Source organism: Scylla paramamosain, chromosome 21 (genome assembly GCF_035594125.1).
Source record: "Scylla paramamosain isolate STU-SP2022 chromosome 21, ASM3559412v1, whole genome shotgun sequence".
NCBI lineage: Eukaryota > Metazoa > Arthropoda > Malacostraca > Decapoda > Portunidae > Scylla > Scylla paramamosain.
The window spans coordinates 4165767-4188266 of record NC_087171.1 but is presented as its reverse complement, the minus strand read 5'-3'; the positions used below and the strand labels follow the sequence as shown (position 1 = coordinate 4188266).

Genomic DNA, 22500 nt, shown 5'->3' with positions numbered 1-22500 from the left:
GCTGCCACAGTCAGCACAAGAGTCTCATGCTTCAGCATGCTGTGTACATTGAGGCCTGGGGAAAAGTGAAAGCAAAACAGGTATCTCTCTCTAACATGCATGTGTGTGTGACATATTGTACATTCATTGTTTACATCTGGGATATGCTATGTAACACTGAAGACAGACAACAGGTCCATATAAATCATTTGTGAATCAAAATGAATGGCTGCAACTAATAAAGGAACTAGTTGTGAGATTTACAATAGAACAAGATTGAACAGATGAACAGAAATATGCATAAGTTAGTAGCATCAAAACATTCTATTAAAAAAGATGATGAATAACTAGCTTGAAAGTGAGTTGTAGCAGTCCATTCATTTGTATGTAGTTTGCAACTGGAGTTTCAGCTACTTTTGTAAACTTGTTGCTGATTGATCTGTGGCTGAGTTTCTCTTCCCTATATCTATCTTGTTTTGTGCAATACTTACTTGGTTTCTTGATCATTAGAGAGAGGAATGAAGATAGATGACAAGTATGTTAAAACAAAGTTAAAAATTACAAAAAATAATAGATCATACAAATTTACAAACAAAAAGTGGTATAAAAAATTTCATGTCCATGAACAGTTCTAGTGAACTCTATGGTGTTATTAGGTTTTAGATAAGGCAGATATGAGAGAGAGAGAGAGAGAGAGAGAGAGAGAGAGAGAGAGAGAGAGAGAGAGAGAGAGAGAGAGAGAGAGAGAGAGAGAGAGAGAGAGAGAGAGAGAGAGAGAGAGAGAGAGAGAGAGAGAGTACTTATTACTCTTTCTTTCCACTCAGTTTAAAAACTAATAACACTATCATGTTCAGATGAGCTTTTCCTCTTACATACTTTTATTTCCATTTGTGATATCATGATACTTATAAAAATAAAAAGATTGCACACAACAAAATGTGGCATATGCATTTTAAACTCCATTCACAATTTCAACCCACATCATCTTGATTATTTGTCAATTTTAACTTTAGTTTAACACATTTATAATCTACTATCATACTTCTGTTTAATGATAAAAAAAAAAAAAAAAAACCAAGCAAGTACTGCACAAAGTAAGGGAGATAAAAAGATGATAATTAAAGTTTGTAGGGTGGAGAGCCAGCACCTTCACTAAGCAGGAGACAGGCTGATTGTGCCACGGACCAGTCAGGGACTAGGAGGAAAAGTAGTCAGCGAATGCCAACCTTGTGTTGCAGCATCATATGCTGCTCAGGGAAAGCATTTTACCTAAGCATAACTGGCTTTTTCTTGGGTTGAAACACATTTTGTTCTGTTCATTTTGTGGTGTTTGTAGTGATGAGTGTGAGGCAGACAAGTCACGGTGATATCATTCAATCATAAATCTTCACATGTCAGGCTTGAACGGTGTCGCTGTAGCAAAACGTGGTGAATTAGAAAAACGCGAAACTTCCTGAACCTCATACGAAAATTCATCAAGGGAGGCAGGGAGGAATTATCTTTTCACAGCTACAGGGGTAGCATACCCACTGCTTCCTTTCAGCTGCCTTGCTGTAAGAGTTGGATTAGAGTCCAACTACCTTCGTAGAGAAGCTAAAACCTGTGGGGGTAAAGGTAAAAGAGATGCCACCACCGTGGTTGTGAAAAGACAATTCCTCACTTCCTCCCTTGATAAATTTTCCTATGATGTTCTGGAAGTTTCACTTTTTAAATAAACGTGTTTTGCTATATCGACACCATTCAAGCTCAATATGTGAAGATCTACGATGGAATGATATCACTGTGACTTGTCTGCCATGCACTCATCACTACAAACACCACAGCATGAACAGAACATAACGTGTTTCATCCTGAGAACAGAGCTGATCATGTGTCACCAAAGATGCAATGAACACTGACACTAGTAACTTGCTTAATACTGGCCATTGTTGCTGTGGGAGTGAGTGAGCAGAAAAGATGCACTTGAGATGCCAATAGGTCAATTTGTCCCAGGACAATTTTTATCTTTGCTGGGAGGCCTTAAATGAAACATACTCCATGAGCAACATGTGCTGCCATGACACAGGATTGGCTTTCACTGACTGTAGCTTAGGCAGCTCCAGTCTCAAGCAATGAGTGCATGGACTGTTCTTCTTAGGGGGAGGGGGGGTGTGAAGGGGGGAGAGAGAGAGAGAGAGAGAGAGAGAGAGAGAGAGAGAGAGAGAGAGAGAGAGAGAGAGAGAGAGAGAGAGAGAGAGAGAGAGAGAGAAGGAGAGAGAGAGAGAGAGAGAGAGAGAGAGAGAGAGAGAGAGAGAGAGAGAGAGAGAGAGAGAGAGAGAGAATCCAGGAAAACAAGATAACACACACACACACACACACACACACACACACACACACACACACACACACACACACACACACACACACACACACACACACACACACACACACACACACACACACACACTAGGACTTACCATACACAGGCATTAGGTTCATGTGTCTCAGAGTGTCTGAGGCCAAGGGTGATGTTGCGAGGCATGATGTCAGAACTGCAATGTAAAGGTTATGGGAAGTAAACTGCTGCTTTTTTTGTATGTACTGTACTACTGCTGCAATGCTAGACTACTTTATTTTCTGTACTTCCACACTCCTGCAGCTTTACTGAGATCAGTGCTGCAATGTTATACTAAGCTGCAATAAACTGAAACTCAATTGTAATGATGTGCTATGTTGAAGTGATTTCATGCTATGATATCCTGTCCTGGCAACTCCTCCCCTAATTCACTGCTCCTTAACAAAATACTGCAGATGTACAATCAAAGACAAAAGTCGTGTCAAGGTTCTGTCTGAATATGAAATGTAACTCGTGAAACATTGTGAAAACCTGAACACAGTTATGTGCTAGCAGTTGGCAAGCTGGAATTCCTTAAGGTATTGTTCAGATAAGGGTTTGAAGCTTCGTACCTGCTGGTGACGAGATAATGGGCTGAAGCGAACCAAGGGGATATTTGTTTCTTGTTGCAATAAAAGACTGCTTTACTTGTGAACTTTTTTCTCCAGTTCATTTTATATGGGAAAATACTGAGCCTCATGTGTGCTTCAGTCACTGCTTTAAAAACACGAGTGGTTAAAAAGAGACAATGAATGTGTCAGAGAACGCCACATCTGCGAGGATGTGAACTGTTATGACGCAGTGGGGCCAACAGTTCCTGTGACACGGCAGACAGCATCAGAAGGTTAGCCCTCTAACAGATGTTTTAACCAACCAAAATTTGTACTTTTTAGCAGGGAAATGTAATGATGGAAGTTCTCAAGCCTATCTAATTACCTACTTGGGAAAGGTGATCATAGTGGTCTAAGTTTGCCTAATTATGTGCCTGGAATGAGAAAGGTGGAGGAAAGGAAGCCTGGAATTTGTCTAATTATCTGTATGGGGTGGAAAAGGTGGTGATGGAGGCCTAAGTTTGTGTAATTACTTTTTTTTTGTGGTTCCTTGGGTCAAAATTTTGACTACTATGGAGATTGTTTGACATACCTGTGTACTACATATATATTTTTGTTAATAAAGATACAATAAGTATGTCTCTGTGTTACTGCATACACTGTTTTAAATTACCAATACTGTAGTTTCATAGAACGTTTTTAAGTGTACATGGGAGTTTTCTCTTGGACTTACAAGCCTGATGGCAATTATAAAATAGGCAATTTATAAGTCATACAAGATTGAGCAGAACTGAGATAATGAAGCTATTATATGAGCAGTTCCTTTCCATTCTTATTTCCTTTCACTATACAAATCTCTCAATTAAACTTTATCAATTTATACCAGCATTTCACATGAGAATGGCACACTCCATTATGAGGTATAATTAAATCAGGGACAAAAGGGAGTGGTGGCAAAACTTACTCATCAACAAAGAGCACAGATATGCCCCATCTGCGGTTCTCACACAACTGCTCCAAGTATCCAGCCTCGTCTGATGGCATGTCCAGGCTCTCCACTATTTTCAGGTCATCCTGTTAAGAGGAAAAATCATGTATTTGGAGAAAAAAGGAAATATAAATAAAATGATGTCACATAAAAATTAGACAATAAAGGTCTACAAGCTACAGTTGATCCTCCTCTAACATGATCTTTGTCTAATACAGAAGAAAAGTCTTTTCTTATATGACCAATATCAACTCTAATGTGACTTTTCACATTCAAATTACTTGCCGTCCAATGCTAACTCTCGGCAGCTGACTCGAGAATAATATGGAAGACTAGCAAGTCACTCATTCAAAATGAACAACTTTTTTCACTGAAACAGCACCACCACACAGTGTGACGTCTGTGTAAGTGGCTGCTCTGTTCATATGCTGCAACGGCTGAACACCCCAAACCTTGGTGTTTCTAACACTAGGAAATACGATGCTTCTGTACCCCCACTGTGATCAAGATACTCTTTCAGTTTCTTATTAGGGACATGTGATTTGTGTAACAGTTGGTGCACATGCAAGTGTGGTGGTCATAATTGGGAGAGGATGAAGAGAATTCTTGCCTTTATTGACATCTAGGAATCTCTCACATAGGGTACAACCACATTGAATGTGATATGCCTGGAAGGTAGAGGGTAGCAGGCTGCCAAGCAGTGAGAGGCATTAATGAACATTCATTAGTATCCTATGAGTGAGAAGAGGGTGAACATGGCATAGTTTACCTTTATCTGCTAAGGAAGCCACTACACTACCACTTATTATGAAGGTAGAGGATAGCAGGTTGTCTGGTAGGTGAGAGGCATGAATGAACACAAATATATGATGTGGCTGGCCATACCACATGTGAGTAGAAAGTGGACATGACATTTGTTATCCTCTATCCTCCCATGGATACATGGATGTATATACTGTACTTACACAATACATATGAAAAATGTAAATAAATAAATAAAAATAAATAAATAAATAAATAAATAAATAAATAAATAAATAAATAAATAAATAAATAGAATTCTCATATAAAAGCCAAGCAATATGAATGAGGTATGTCTTGCATGGTTACCTGTGCAAACTTAGCAGAAAGAGTTGCAGTGAGCCCCTGCAGCCTCTTGGAGAAAGGCAGCATGTAGAAATGTGTAGTGTAGGCACGCGGTCCATGTGTCACTCCTCCGCCACGCCACAGAGGGGACCTGAGACAGGCACACCATGAAACTGGGAACTAAAGTGGTAAGGGAAGGTAGTTGTTTTATAAATCATGTAAGAGAGAGAGAGAGAGAGAGAGAGAGAGAGAGAGAGAGAGAGAGAGAGAGAGAGAGAGAGAGAGAGAGAGAGAGAGAGAGAGAGAGAGAGAGAGAGAGAGAGAGAGAGAGAGAGAGAGAGAGAGAGAGAGAGAGAGAGAGAGAGAGAGAGAGAGAGAGAGAGAGAGAGAGAGAGAGAGAGAGAGAGATACTACATCCAGTAATAGTAATTCTGATGGCCATACTTCTTCTGGGAACCTAATACCTCTCATGCAGAATATGACAAATAAGTTCTACTTATGGTTTTCTATGCATCTAGTCTTTGCATCTTACACTGGCCACAACCTTTTATAGAAAATCCTGAGACAAGACACTTGTCTCAGGATTTAATAATTTTTTTTATTTTGATAAAACATGACAAGATTGTAAAATTACAAACCTTACATGCCTAAGAAAACAAAGAAATTAAAAATATAAACTAGCCCATAATGATAATAATCAAGATACACATTCAATACTGAGACATATGCAGTGATATGTATGGTCACCACATGCAGCAAGTGATTATTAGAGGAAATCAAAGATTGTGGCAACAACAAAGTGTGGAGAAATGAACCATAGTGAGCACCCACAGGCTTTCCCTTCATGTACCCTTTGACATATGCTTTCATTCAGCTCTGAGTTGGAGAAGCAGTACAGATGGAAGACCATATATGGCATAACCTCTGACATATCATTTCACTATGGAAGACCATATATGGCATAACCTTTGATATATCATTTCACTAAGTTGTCTGGGAGGACAATACAGGTAGAAGACCACACATGGCATGTAAAGAGCAATAATGAATTTAAAGCCAACCTAGATAAGAAAAGATAAGAAAATGGGACAAAATAAGCTGAACTCAAATCCTCAAAACAACCTCTGGCTTAATAATATCCCTTGAACTCAGTGGTTCACTCACCGTATAGAGCCATGCCTGGCACGGCCCAGGCCCTTCTGAGGCCATGGCTTCTTCCCACCACCCCGCACCTCTGAACGGACTTTAGTGTGGGCATAATTCTGTAGTAAGAGAGAAAACATACACCTTGAAAAATTGGGATGCATGTCTCCCCAATTTTCACAATTTTGAGTCTCCTGATTTCACAACATGGTGTATTTACAAGAGAGCTCCTATGCTGGAGAAGACTAAATTTATATGAGATTTCAGACCCATAGACAGCCGATTCATTAAACATTCAGGTTACTGGGCAGTAACCTGAATCCTGAAGTCAATTAATCAAACACTCTTGGAGTCCGAAACTTCGGAAGAGAGTGCCATAACCCGAAGATATTATTGGAACTTGGAGCGAATAAGCATCGGGAGCCAGACACCCTACGAAAACATAGGCTAATCCCATTTGGAAAGGTTTTATTCTACAATTCACAGTAGAAAAGTATCAAAACAGTACAAATATATTCAGTGACAAAATATTTATTTTTATTACTCTAATTTAAAGGTTAAATCACAGGATTTCAGCATTTTAAAAGAATGCAGCTGAATAAGTTGGTGGTCAGCCTACTGTATGTGCACCTGATCAGCATGGAAGAGGGAGAGGATGCATGTTGTAGCCTCATCAATATCTTGCTTCTAATGTGATTGATAATTCCTGTGAAATAAAAAAAACGCACCCTCACACGGTTTCAAATAAAATATCCACGTAATCTATTGCAGGGCATGAAGAGACATGGAAAACTGTGACTGCTATAAAAACTCCAATGTTGTATATAATATCTATTTTCAAACTTCACATTTTCATTTCAATTTGTTTCTTATTCATCTTTGTAATGAACAAAAATTAGAAATGGTGGGTAAATATATTGTTATTTATTTATTTATTTATGTTGTGTAATATATATATATATATATATATATATATATATATATATATATATATATATATATATATATATATATATATATATATATATATATATAATATATATATATATATATATATATATATATATATATATATATATATATATATATATATATATATATATATATATATATATATATATATATATATAACTCCTGAGTGCCAAACCTTGTTTGTTTACATCAAGGTTCAACTTCTTCAATAGGATCACATTTAACTTATTTCAAAGATTGAATTACTGTCTTACCATCTGTGTCTCTCCTCCAAATATATAAAAATAAAGGAAATTTTTATAGAAACTATAAATTAGTAATAAATGGCTCCTTTTGTTACATCTTGTAGTATTTGAAATCTAGTAACTTTGTTCAAAAACCGAATTATGGTACGGCAACCAAGGCAATTATGAGTTAAAATTTTTGTTTGAAAACCGAGTTGTTAAAAAGGGAGATGTACGGTAACTGAGGTTCTACTGTGTGTGTGTGTGTGTGTGTGTGTGTGTGTGTGTGTGTGTGTGTGTGTGTGTCTATATATATATATATATATATATATATATATATATATATATATATATATATATATATATATATATATATATATATATATATATATATATATATATATATATATATATATATATATATATATATATATATACACCACCACTCAGGCTTGCCAATCAAAGGACCTCAAGGCTGCCAACACTCTTGGCAACTCCCAAACCATTGAGTGACGTATGTTTAATAAAACGGAGTGGCCCTTTTGGGGTCTGATGTTTTGATTACATTTCAGAGGTTTATTTCCCAAATGTTTAAGGAATCGGTGGATAATCATTTCATGCCTCCAAGAAGCTTAAGTGTATTTCATGTCACTGTCTGCTCCCAATGATGTTATGGATTGGAGACAGTCTCTTCTACACTGTATGCTTTTTTCCACTTTATGTAGGTATAAGGCTGCTGAGTTTTATGTGCAAGAGCATGTTCTTATACTCACCATGAATTAGGTGAAGAAAATGAGGCAAATATTATACCAGAGAGTCTTTGTGGCTGTAGAGTAATTTTCTAGGGCAGGAGTTAAATATGTATGATTTTTTGTTTCACACAAGTTTCTGTTCCCGATTCCTTCCAAAACTCAGCGAGACATATGTGATGATACACTAGTAGATGGCAGCAGATAAACTTTTCCATTTAGTCTGCAGGTTTAGCTAGAAAATGATCAATAATATGTATTTTAACTCTGGAGGAACTAACAGCAAGATATCAGTGAATAGATTGTGACAAAGGTATGAAAAATTAAAAATGTAGCAAAATACAGTAAAAAAGTAAACCACTTTGCTTCTTTCACATTTGATGAGAATAAAAGTTAAGTGTTTTTAACTGCTTTCCATTAAAATTACTTTTCATAATGCACAAGAAATATAGTGGTATAGTAATATCTTATATCTTTAGGTATTATTAAGAGAAACGATAAGAACATTTCCTCTACCTCAACTGTTTACCAACTTTCAGAGGGCATTAGATATTTCTGATTTATGCACATACACTAAAGTCATATTCATCTGCTGGACAAAAGGAAATAATCTACTCATTTTTGTATATACCAGACTCTTGTCTCTGCAAAATAGGGCACCTGAAATAAAGTGCCCCTCCTTCTCTCCCCACAAAACACACACACACACTAGCAGATAACTGTGGGTAATTAACACTCTAAGATTAAACAACTCTGAATCAACCTCTTGGCATCTAGGGTGAGAGAGATCCTCACCAGCCACTCTTAAAAGAAAGTAAATTATGCTATAGCAAGACCAGATTAATTTGGTGGGTAGGATGAGTTCAGGGTGTGGATACAGCTCTGCCACTCTTCCTAAAACTATGCAACTAAAACTAAGCAACTTCTCTGAGACGTCAAAACGTGCTAGAAATAAGATGGAAATATATTAAACATAATTATCAAGTAAATATAATATCCCAGAAAAGTAGTCATTATACATATATATATCTATATATTAATAAAGAAATGTGGCATAAATATTGTAGTGTTGCTAAGAAAATGTTATTCCCATTAACTCTTATAGATGTTTTAAGGCAGGCAACTATGCTACGTATAACTGCAATGTTTAGAAGGTAATATGAAGCAATACAAATGAGAAATGCGTTATTTACTTAATGAAAAAAAACATGCTAAACTCATCATGTAGGGCAACACTCACCCACCCAGCCTGACCCAGGCCCCGGTGAGGCAGTGACTTCATCATGACATGCTGCTTCTATTAACTCACACCATGTTTAAGGTGAGCAAGTATGTTATGTTTAACAATACTTGTAGAGTAATTTGAAGGAATGAGGAGGAAATATATAACTTAATTAAGAAAAAATAAATAGTAATGAAAATAAAGTGTTGAACTCTTTGCAAATGGCGAGGCACAGGTGACCTTGCCCTGGCATGAATCACCTGCCATGTGTCACCTGGGAGGCAACTCACCTGGTTTTGTTCTGGGAAAAGAGGCAGCGCTGCACCCACACCATGACCTCATCCTAGCCGCCAAATTAGACTTTTTACTATAGCAAACCCAAGTCTCTCTACATCATGGTTCAAAAACAGGAATGGTTTATCCCTTTCTCTCCTATTATAGATGTATCTCCTTTCTTAAGCCTGATCCAGTCAACACATTGGACCAGACATGTGTTAAACTCCTATAGAAGCCTTCTGCACTACATTCTTTGTGTGTATTCACAACTGCTCTTTCTTTTTTGCTATATTGATGCAGTATCACATGCTGACAGCAACTGATCTAGATTTCACTCTCCATCATTAGAGCCAGAGTATCTAACATTCTCACACTCATCTCCCTTATAACACCATCTATATGAACACAAAAAAATATTAAAAGAAAAATCATATTTCCTAACCACACTGTAACTCAAAGAGGAAACATTCACCCATACTACTTATCATTTGACCACATGCTTTACTCTTCAAATAAAACTTTACACTAGTTAACTCACCACCATGCGAAATTTTTTCTGCCAGGTAACATTCTCATGAATCAAATCCAGCCTAGGGTTAGCACCAAACACCTGTGGGTGGAGGTGTATCAGCCCAACCTGTGTGGAAGCAGCACTGGTATCCAAGGTCTCAATCCAGGCTTCCCGTGGCACAACAATGGAGCTGTGAGGAAGATAGGAAATAGACCTGTGATAGTAAAAGAGTAGTGTTTATGGGATAGGGAAAATAGTGTTTATGGGATAGGAAAAATAGGAAGTAATTGGGCTGGAGGGTTTAAGAGTTTAAGGTCAAGTAGTGGAACCCAAGTCCTTAAATCTATAATGAATTTTAATGGGAATTATTGTAAAGTTTATAGAAGGTTGTTGATGACAACCTGGCAAGTGGATTAGACTGAAAACATGATATGAATGAGGATTAAGGGTTGCTGTTTGGCTGGAGACAATTTGGATTCTCTTCTTTCAAGCTGTAGTCCTGTTTATCTAGAAGAGAACAAATGAAGAATGTAAGCCCAAGAGTTGTGACCTTGTATCCTGCCAAAAGATCTAGTCAGAAAATGGTGCAAATCATTCCCTGTGATCTGGCTTCAGGCCTTGACTTGTAGTGGACACAGTGGATATTAACATAACACACCAGTTAAAATTCTTCCTTTCCTAATGTTTCAAATCACTGGTCAAAATTAGTCAAAGAAAAGTCACAAGCAAGACTATTAAGACTAGAATTACAAACAAATACAAGTATTTACTTTCAAATCCATGGAGTGAGTTTTTGGATTCTTAAATTTCATGCAAATTTTCTGTAACAAAGCAAGGGCACTCAAGTACTCTGTGTTTGGATGTATACAGATAAATTCACATTCTTCATTTCAAGTACTCTGTGTTTGGATGTATACAGATAAATTCACATTCTTCAAACTAATGACACCTTACAGTAATGAAACATTAGTTTTTACCTTTACCAAAAACATGTATAGTCTCATAATTTCTACAATCTTAACATTATCATGATCAAAGAAATCTTTAATACCATATAGAGTTGTCAAAATCCTCATTTCTCAAATTAAAGCATGTAATACTCTTACTTGCTGTCAGGAAATTTCTCATCCAGAATTAGGGGAGACTTTCTGCTGTCAATGCTGGCTGCTGCTACTGCTGCTCCTGTTTCTTGGTTCCTTACTGCTGTTACACTAAAACTCTGTAAGACAAAACAAAGGAAGCATGATGATCAAACAAATGTGAAAATGACAATTTGAAAAAGATAACAATAACAAATACAGTCTGGCAAGGATTTCAAGTCAGGCTAAACATTAGGAGAGAATTTGAGTTGAGAGCATGTATAGACTTAGACAAGGAAACAACTCCTTCCAATGGTATGTCATAACACAGCAACCTTGAGTATGGAATAATTACCACAAGGTACCCTGTTATCATAGCATTAGCATTAGAGGCCCTGCAAGTCTTAGTTGCCCCAGAAGGTTAGTATGTTATGCCTTTAGGTGCAGACTATTTTCTGAGCTAATTTTTATAAATTTTTATTTTTTAACTTCTGAGAGTTAAATTTAGAGAAAGAATGTGAAACTGCAAAACCACAGATGTAACTCATTCATCACATTTTTATAAGTTTCCATAAAAAAATGGTTATTTGGTACTTTCAACCAATAACTGGGCTTGGGGTAAAGAATAGATATTTCTTTGTATTTTAATGTATTAAGAATAATGGTCAAACTTAAAACTCAGATATGCTCAGTTTTCTTTCGAAGGCACTTCTCCCCTGAATGTTAATGGGCACATAACAGTAAAAGGCATTTAAAAACCTAATTCCACCTAATATTTGAATCTCTTAACAAGCCTTGGTCCTACAGTTGCTTCCATCAGGTCCCCAAACTTGTGGGAAGGGGGCACAGCAAAATGAGGAATCTGAGACTTTTTAATATAAATAAAGTTCTTAACACGTCAAAATACATGGAAAATTTTTTTTTTTTAATCAGTTTTCAGTGCTAAAATTACCAAAATGGTAATTTAGCTACCTCATTAGTAAAGAAGTTTCAAATTTCATCCAGAAAAAGATGACTGGATCTCTGATAAAGCTCACTAACAGCTGTGAAACAATTATAGAGTTATTTGCTGCAAGGGATGGGTCGGGGAATTTGCTTCAGAATTACTGTATTACCTGTCATATAAGATGCATCTATAATTTGGCAAGCTATATTTAGGAAAATACAAAAACTCCACATTTTTAAAGAAAAGTTACTCATTCTAAATCATATTTCCTTTAAAATTTGACCCAGAATCATGAAAGAAATATTATAAGAAGTGCTTATCAATCTCCTTTGCATTGGTGTTATTGTCCAAGTCATTGGTGTTTTAACTCAGCAAGGAGTAGAGATAGAATAATGAAATATCAACTCCCATGCCACAAGTGTGGTAGTCTGTGTGTATTCATTATGCTGGATAAAGCACTGGCTACAGCTCACAAATCCATACCTACATCTTTTCTTGCCAATCTGCACCTTAACTGATCTCGCATCTCAAAAGAAACAATATTCCACTGTGCCCTAAAAAGTTACACAAATGTGGCTGCATGTCTCAGTCCTCATGCTTAACCATGCATCAGGACGAGGGCAAATTCTCACTGTGTTGCTGGACAATGGACAATAATTTAACAGATAATGTTGATTTTATATCTTAGCATTATTTTGGTTTGTAATCATTATCTAATAAATTATAGACATATGCATTTGATTTTGGGAACTACAGAGTCAAACAATGCTGTTTTCAGTGTTATTCGTGCCAGTAACAATAACCTTTTGGTCTACTAAAATCTAACCGTCGTGGTGCAAGACGCAGGGTGATTTATTGAATCTTCCTTTTTTGAAAAAAAGTACATCTTATATAGGGGAAAATGCAGGATGTGGTGCTAATCCCTAAAATATCAACATATCAGCTATTCTTGCACAACAACTATCTGTTTCACAGAATTTTAATTACTGGTACAGGTAGAATAATGTAAGCTGGTACATGTATATCTGCTATTACATTCCCATTGTTGCACATTTGCCACCTAAGTGTGTAAAAACTAAGCAATAAAGAAGATATTCATTCTTTCCTTACAGCATTTGAGACAAGAACCACTTCCAATCTCATATGGTAATAGTTCAACTCATTATACATTTAGGAATAAGATTAATTGTCATTATCTCCATAAATTGGTATTTATCAAATATACTCATCTCACAGCAGCAACTGTTCCCTATCTCATCAGCTACATCCTTTCACTCTGAGCATTTTGAACTACATATATATATGCATGATAAATTTAATAAAATTTCAACATTTTTTCCCACTTTCTGGGTGATACTGGAGTGGACAACAGTACACTCACCTGTCTGACACTATGTCATCAACTGTTTGCTTGAGAAAAAAAGTGGGTGTTCATATGTATGTTTGGGAACTTGTGTGTGTCAGTGCAAAATGCATCATGCTGATTGGAAGCTTTAAGTGGAAGCAATGCTATAGGCCAACAAGAAAAATAATTGATTAATTCAGCCAATTAGGTATAGTGCTTTGTTTCATCAGAGAAGGAAAAAGCAGTTGAATCTGAATCAGGTTAGCAGTAATTCAAAACACATCAAAATTTACCAGAAAAGATATATTCATCTGCCATTGAGAGACAGGTAATATTTTTAATGTTTACCCACAAATTTCAATGGAAATGCCTGCCCTTAATCTGACATCTCAGTCTTGCTGTAGTCCCTTGAATCTTTGGTATATCATGGTGCTTGAGAGTGGTGGTATTCCTTTACTCTTGCACCAGTCTCAACATTGCTTTTCTTACCCTTCTCATCATGTAGAGCTTCTTATTCTCAGTAATTTGAACCCCACATATATACCCACAGCAAATTGTTTATAATGCTGCCAGCAATTTTTAAAGATCTACCTGTTTTTGGGGAAGCAAGCTCACTTGCTGCCATGACAATGCTGAGAAGTGACACATATGCACATGTGATGGACAGGTGGGCACTGAGGCACGTCAGTGAAGGCGTGTTTGTCCGTGCGTGTGTGTCACATCTGTTGCACAAGCGTGAAATTAGTCATGGTGTTTGGTTCTTTTCTTTCAGAATGCAACAGCTGGCCAATAAAAAAATAGAGAATCAATTTGACCAATCATAGCATTTTATTTCATCCTGTGAAGAGGGAAGCAGCTCAGTTTGAAATATTTGAATTAGTCTGAGGAAGAAGTCTGTCAGCGGTGGACGTGCAGTGTCACTTTGATTATTTCTAGTGCATCAGCAGATTTTATGAAGATAAACAAGGTAAAAACTTCATATTAATTTCTTAGCCTTGCCAGTTAGGTCAGGTTACTTTGGATTGATGAGATCAGTTTAGCTTAGTTAAGTTAGTTTAGTTAGTTTAGGTTAGTTTGGTTTGATTAGTTTTGTTAGCTTGGATTAGGTGGTGGTGGTGGTGGTGATGACAGCCAGCTGGCAGCTACAGGCAAGCAGCAGCCAGTCTTCTTGTGGGGAACATTGTGAGTGAGCATTAATGCTGCTACTTATTAATGCGGATGAATTATTTATTTTTTTTCTGGTAGATTTTGGTCAGTTTTGTATTAATTTGCTTTTTATTTTTACCACAAAACATTGATTCCTGCTGGGGGGTGTCGTGGGAGCGTAAAAAAATAAAAGCAAATGATTTGCAGGAAAAACAACATGCAGGTTCATTCAAAACAGGCCGAAAACTAGGTATCAAAGAAAAAATTTTGTCCGGAATATAGAGAAAATGGTGCAACAGTAAAAATCTACCAAAGTGGCCCTCTGCAAGAGAGAGAGAGAGAGAGAGAGAGAGAGAGAGAGAGAGAGAGAGAGAGAGAGAGAGAGAGAGAGAGAGAGAGAGAGAGAGAGAGAGAGAGAGAGAGAGAGAGAGAGAGAGAGAGAGAGAGAGAGAGTATAGCAGGCTACACTCACCCTTAGAACTTGCCGGAGAAGGGCTGGGCGATGGGCAGTGACACCCCAGGCGAGGCTCAGTGCCCCTGCCATCCTGTGGTGTTCTGGCGGTGCCTCAAGGTGAAAAGTGATATTTCGGGGGTCCAGTTATCATTTGTAAAGACAAGGCTATTTCTCCCTTCTGCTTCGTGTTACCAGGTTCACTTCTTCAGGATAACTTTTCAAACTCCACACAGGTCTGATCTGCTTGCTGTTCTTAGAAACCGTGAGTGTTGCGGCCCCACGAGCGTTTACGCCGGGCTGAAGCTACACACACACACACACACACACACACACACATTGATCATGATCTTGATACTACAAGTGGCTCGGGATTACTCCTGAGCCAGGTCTTTTTAACAGCAACTCCTGTAGGGAAACAAAAAACGGCAAATAGAAAACATACATCATCTTTCCCACCACTAATCTCTACATCTAGCACTCCACATTTTCTCCAGGAACCTGTTCCCTGCTTCAATCATTGTTTCATTCGTCTCCCCACACAGTCCTAGCAGCAACACCATCCATTCCTTTTCTGTCTTCTCCACTCTGACGTTCCCCAGTTCCCTTAGCATCACTTGCATCATCTCATCCCTATCTCTGGCATACTTCACATAAACCAGCACCACATGCTCCACCGTCTCATCCTCTCCAACGTCACACATCTGTCACACATTGATGTGGGGATTGACAATTTGTAACTCCTTGCATTCACATCCATACACTGTGCCCTCGCTCAGAAGCCATCACCACCCAGGCTTCCCTCATACCATTTTTCATACATGGGGGCCTCTTTCTCTATATATCACACCAAAGTACTCTTTTGTTCCATCTTATTCTTCCATTCACTCAGTCCCACACGTTTCACTACTACTATCAATATCACTCTTCTACTTTCTTGCATCCCATTCTAGACCCCTTCCATTTCTAGCAATCATACTCCAGTCACTCTCACTGTCACATATTCACACACACCCACACCTCGATGCGGGACTCGCCTTTCCAACGACTCCCTTGATTCAGTGTTCTAGTCCCTCAAACTACTGTCCTATTGCTTTAATTTCCTGCCTCTCTCAAGTTTTTTTTAACCTGTTCTCAACAGGAGGATTCGTAAACATCTATCACTTCACAACCTTTTATCTGATCGCCAGTATTGGTTCTGTCAAGGCCACTCTACTGGTAATCTGGTTTTCCTTACTGAGTCTTAATCATCCTCTTAGGGATTTTGGTGAAACTTTAGCTGTTGTCTTAGACATATCAAAAGCTTTTGATAGAGTCTGGCACAAACAAAAGGAGGCAGTAGACACCTGCCGAAACGATAATTACTCCCAGTGAGGACTAATGCACTGGATCAAGGGGTGCTATGAACTTATCATTAAACCCAGCGTGACTTCACTGAACGTTTCCCTTTGTGTCTCACAACACAAGGGGGCAGTCGCAGCCTGCCCTCTAAAGACAACTCTCTTCCTTCACACAAAACTACATGCACCTAATTACACACACACACACACACACACACACACACACACACACACACAATTCAAAATGATCATGGCGACTCCTACACCAGCCTCGGAGTCCCCATCTGGGGAGGGGACCACAGATATCCCCAGGTCAGACTACTCTTCTGGTATCGACCCTAAGTGTCTTGACACCTCACTCAACTTTTTTTTTCATTAATTTCTGCAACATTCGCGGTCTTAAAACAGTGTTCTGAAACAGTATTCTTTGCTCTCTCACCACGACTAATTTTCAAAGGCCATAGAGATGATTAACCGGATTCTCAAGAGTGTTTTTCCTGTTAATAATGTAGAAATCTTGTAAACACGTCACTAGATCCATAAAAACACCCTTAAAAACCCATGTAACTTCAACTACAGCCTTTAGAATTTAGTAGAGGTGAGGTGCTGAAGTGTTTCAAAATATGGTCCTTAGATGTAATTTTCAATCTGTTGAACACCACCTCTCCTCTACTAAACCTCATCTTCTTTTCCTCACTGAAACACAAGTGTCTGAGGCAACTGACAGTAGCTCCTTTTCTGTTCTCTCCTACCTTCTCTATCCTCATTTTCAATCCAAAGCTGGATGTTGCGTTTATGTGCGCAACGACTTAACCTGCCCTTATGCCCACGCTCTAGAATCTTTCAAGTTTTCCACCATTTGGCTACGACTATACAGTCTCTCTCAAATTAAATCTATCTGTGCTGTATACCTCTCATGTAACTCCTCTGATTATAGGAAATTATTTGACTACTTAACATTCTCTCTTCCCTTTTGCGGAGATCTCCATTCTTGGAGATTTCAATGTTCACCACCAGCTTCGGCTTTCTTCTCCCTTCACTGACCATCCTGGTGAACTAACCTTTAACTATGCTATTCTCTACGATCTAGAGCAACTGGTGCAACACCATACTCGTATTCCTGACCGTCTTGGAGATACGCCCAACATTCTTGACCTTTTTTAAAATCTCTAATCCTTCTGCTTATGCTGTTACCCTATCTTCTCCGTTGGGCTCCTCCGATCAGTCTCATATCTGTATCTTGTCCCATCGCTCCAATCCCTCCTCAGGATCTCCCCAAAGCAGAGGTGCCTCTGCCGTTTTACCTCTGCTAGTTGAGGGGACTTGAGGAGGTATTAAGCCGATTTTCTTTGGAATGCCTACTGCTTCCGTGACAGAGACCCGCCTCTGTGTGGTGAGCACTTAACAAAAGTGAGTGTCTGGCATGGAGACATACATTCTTCAATCTTTCTCTCGACCTAAGCCTTCCAAACCTTGGTTTAACACAAGCTATTCTCGTGCTATACATGATAGAGAGGTAGCCCCACAAAGGGTACTTGAGCCTTCTGTCACCTGAATCTCATGCGCTTTATATTTCTGCCCCGAATCATGCCAACTAGCCAAAAACTCCTTCATTAATAGAAAGTATCAAAATCTATCAAGATCTAACTTCCCTCGTGGCTTCTGGCACCTAGCCAAAAAACATCTCCAATAACTTTGCTTCTTCAACTTTCCCTCCTTTATTTCAACCAGATGGCACCACTGCCATCTCATCTATTTCTAAAGCCAAACTCTGCTTAAATCTTTGCTAAAAACTCTGCCTTGGATGACACAGGGCTTGTTTTTCCCTCTCCTCCACCCTCTGACTACTTCATGCTACCCATTAGGGAGGATTGTAAACTCACGGGTCCCATGTTAAATTCCTTGTATTCAACTTGTATTTCCTCCCTTATTTATGGACCAATTTCTTTCATTCAAAAAGCATTTTAATCAGGAAGGATAGGAAAATAAATCCTAACCTCTATTATATATATATATATATATATATATATATATATATATATATATATATATATATATATATATATATATATATATATATATATATATATATATATATATATATATATATATATATATATATATATATATATATATATATATATATATATATATTAGTGAAAATTTTTTTAAAGTTCGGTGAAAAAAATAAATAAATAAATATTTGCCAAAAAATAAAAATTTATTTCAAACAACACTTCAGATGGTAGGAATTCTTCCTCTCTCATACTTTCATAAGCTGCAATAGCCCATATTTGTGTAACAGGAATAGCAACGGAAGAGATAATTTTTATATGGCAAAATCCGCCATTTTGAGATATTAGGCGGTAAAGTTTGAGAATTTAGTGTAATTTGCCTAATGCAGCTAGGGACTTGAAATTCTTTTAGTATATACTTCAGGATATATGGGAAAAACAGACAGAGTTTCTTTTAGTTACTCCGATTGGTTTTGTACATAAGCCTAGAGCGATTCATGATGTCACGCTTAATTAGCGATCTTTGGGGGGGGGAAACAAGAATATTATTATATTTCGCCGTATTTCTGAGTAAAAACCAGTGTTCCACTGCTTAAAATAAATAAAAATAAAATGCAAAAACTATCTGATGCAGACACATTGATTATTTGTTGGATTTACGAAAAAAATAATTAAATATTTTTATTTTTCGTAAATAAATTCGGGTTGCTAGAAATTTTCCATTCTCTTGCTGTATGTAGAGAGAGACCCGTAGATTTTTACAGGAAACTAAAGAAAACGGAATATTTCAGAAAAAAAAATATGGAAAAAAAGAAAAAAAAAAGATCATACCTATATCGCGGCGTGTAAAACCGCAGAAATTCATGACGGGACGCCTCATTACATAATACAAGAAAAAATTATCCCATTGTTGCATATAAAAAAAAAAAGAAAAAAAATGTAGAAAATATGAGAAAAATTGTTTTTCAGGTCACCAATTTACAATCTCCTCTTCAGATCCTTTGCAGTGATATTTTCCATGCCCTCGCTGGCCTCAACCCTCATAAGGCTTATGGACCTGATGGGGTCCCTCCTATTGTTCTCCGAAACTATGCCTCTATGGTTGCACCTTGCCTAGTCAAATTCTTTCAACTCTGTCTATCAACATCTACCTTTCCTTCTTCCTGGAGGTTTGCCTACATTTAGCCTGTTCCTAAGAAGGGTGATCATTTTAATCCTTCAAACTACCGTCCTATTGCTTTAATTTCCTGCCTATCTAAAGTTTCTGAATCTATACTAATAGAAAGATTTTTAAACATTTATCACTTCACAACCTTCTATCTGATCATCAGGATGGGTTTCGTCAAGGTCACTCTACTGGTGATCTTCCTTCTGGCTTTCCTTACTGAGTTTTGGTCGTCCTCTTTTAGAGATTTTGGTAAAACTTTTACTCTTGCCTTAGACATATCAAAAGCTTTTGATAGTTTTGCACAAGGCTTTGATTTCCAAACTACCATCCTATGCCTTCCCTCCTTCTTTCAGTAACTTATTCTTAAGTTTCCATTCTGACCGCTCTATTGCTGCTGTGGTAGACGGTCACTGTTCTTCTCCTAAATATAGTAACAGTGGTATTCCTCAGGGTTATGTCCTGAAAAATTTGTCAAAAACCTAAAAAAAGTCAAAACACTAAAATAAATAAACAAACCAAAGTACCTAAAAAAGGAGAATCAAACGCTAAAAAGTAGCTTAAAACAATATATATATATATATATATATATATATATATATATATATATATATATATATATATATATATATATATATATATATATATATATATATATATATATATATATAAAGTAAAAACAATAAAAAAAGGCATCAAAAGGAAAAGGTGTCAAAACAATAAAAAAGATAAAAGGACTGGAAACAATAAAAAAGCCAGAAAAAAAAAAGAAAAGGGAGTCAAAACAATAAAAAGTCAAAACAATAAAAAGAAAAGTCAAACCAAAAAAAGAAGCAAAAAGGATTTAAAACAATAAAACAAATAAAAAACAATAAAAAAGTCAAAACAATAAAAATAAATCAAAGTAATAAAAAGAATAAAAAAACAGTAAAAAAGTGAAAATAATGAAAAAAAATCAAAACAATAAAAAACTAAATCAAGAAATCAAAACAATAAAAAAGGAATCAAAATAAGAAAAAATCAAAACAATAAAAAGAAGAAATAAAGTCAAAACAATGAAAGAAGAAATGGAGTCCAAACAATAAAAAATAAAATAAGTCAAAACACTAAATAGAAATATCAAAACACACACACACACAAAAAAAAAAAAAAAAAGAAAATGAGAAGTCAAATCAAAACACTAAGAAAAAAAAGGTCAAAACTAAAAAAGTCAAAACCCTAAAAAAAAAAAAAAATAGTCAAAACAATTTAAAAAGTCAGAACACTAAAATAAAAAAAATGAAAAAAAAAGGATTCAAAACACTTAAAAGAGTCAAAACACTAAAAAGGAGTCAAAACACACACACACACACAAATCAAAATAATAAAAAAGTAAAAAAAATAAGTAAACACAATAAAAAAAAGGAGTTAGCACACACACTCACTCACACACACACACACACACACACATACACACACGCAAACACACACACACACACACACACACACACACACACACACACACACACACACACTCCTACACCAGTCTTGGAGTCCCCATCTGGGGAGGGGACCATAAATGTCCCCAGGTCGGACTGCCTTTCTGTCGACGACCCTAAGTGTCTTGACACCCCCCCTCAACTTTTTCTTCATTAACTTCTGCAACATTCGCGGTCTAAGATCTAATTTTCAATCTATAGAACACCACCTCTCCTCTTCTAAACCTCATCTTCTTTTCCTCACTGAAACTCAGGTGTCTGAGGCAACTGACAGTAGCCCCTTTTCTGTTCCCTCCTACTTTCTCTATCCTCATTTTCGATCCAAAGCTGGATGCTGCGTTTATGTGCGCAATGACTTAACTTGCTCTCATGCCCACGCTCTTGAATCTTCCGAGTTTTCCACCATCTGGCTACGACTACAGAGTCACTCTCATACTAAATTTATCTGTGCTGTATACCTCTCACCTAACTCCTCTGACTATAAGAAATTCTTTGACTACTTAACTTCCAAAGTGGAGCACATTCTGACCCTCTTCCCTTTTGCAGAGATCTCCATTCTTGAAGACTTCAATGTTCACCACCAGCTTTGGCTTTCCTCTCCCTTCACTGACCATCCTGGTGAACTAGCCTACAACTTTGCTATCCTCCATGACCTAGAGCAATTGGTGCAACACCCTACTCATATTCCTGACCGTCTTGGAGATACACCCAACATTCTTGACTTTTTCCTGACCTCTAATCCTTCTGCTTATGCTGTCACCCTTTCTTCTCCGTTGGGCTCCTCCGATCACAATCTCATATCTTTATCTTGTCTTATCACTCCAATCCCTCCTCAGGATCTCCCTAAGCGAAGGTGCCTCTGGCGTTTTGTCTCTGCTAGTTCGGGGGACCTGAGGAGGTATTTTGCTGATTTTCCTTGGAATGACTGCTGCTTCCGTGTCAGAGACCCGTCTTTGTGTGCTGAGCGCATAACAGAGGTGATAGCGTCTGGCATGGAGGTATACATTCCTCACTCTTTTTCTCGTCCTAAACCTTCTAAACCTTGGTTTAACACAACTTGTTCTCGTGCTATACATGACAGAGAGGTGGCCCACAAAAGATACTTAAGCCTTCCATCACCAGAATCTCATGTACTTTATATTTCTGCCCGGAATCATGCCAAGTTTGTTCTCCAACTAGCCAAAAACTCCTTCATTAACAGAAAATGTCAAAATCTTTCAAGATCTAACTCCTCTCGTGATTTCTGGCATCTAGCCAAAAATATCTCCAATAACTTTGCTTCTTCTTCTTTCCCTCCTCTATTTCAACCAAATAGCACCACTGCTATCACATCTATTTCTAAAGCTGAACTCTTCGCTCAAACCTTTGCTAAAAACTCTACCTTGGACGATTCTGGGCTTGTTCCTCCCTCTCCTCCACCCTCTGACTACTTCATGCCACCTATTAAAATTCTTCGCAAT

The 22500-nt window shown here is 37.3% G+C and overlaps 2 protein-coding genes across 2 annotated transcripts in view; one reads left to right on the top strand and one right to left on the bottom strand.

The window, feature by feature from the left end:
- LOC135110884 (large ribosomal subunit protein uL4m-like) overlaps nucleotides 1-15387 on the bottom strand; it is a 16781-nt gene extending 1394 nt beyond the window's left edge. The window contains 9 exon segments of the mRNA XM_064023509.1: nucleotides 1-55; nucleotides 2436-2481; nucleotides 2483-2510; nucleotides 3869-3978; nucleotides 5003-5129; nucleotides 6143-6240; nucleotides 10103-10265; nucleotides 11182-11294; nucleotides 15064-15387. The exon segment at nucleotides 1-55 is cut by the window's left edge and continues 127 nt beyond it. Of these exon segments, the coding sequence (XP_063879579.1) occupies nucleotides 1-55; nucleotides 2436-2481; nucleotides 2483-2510; nucleotides 3869-3978; nucleotides 5003-5129; nucleotides 6143-6240; nucleotides 10103-10265; nucleotides 11182-11294; nucleotides 15064-15135 (812 nt within the window). The 5' untranslated portion in view covers nucleotides 15136-15387.
- The window catches only part of LOC135110883 (uncharacterized), a 38979-nt gene continuing 30820 nt past the window's right edge, over nucleotides 14342-22500 (top strand). Inside the window, exon 1 of the mRNA XM_064023506.1 lies at nucleotides 14342-14412. The gene's annotated coding sequence lies outside the window, so the exon portion shown is untranslated. The remainder of the gene's footprint in view (nucleotides 14413-22500) is intronic.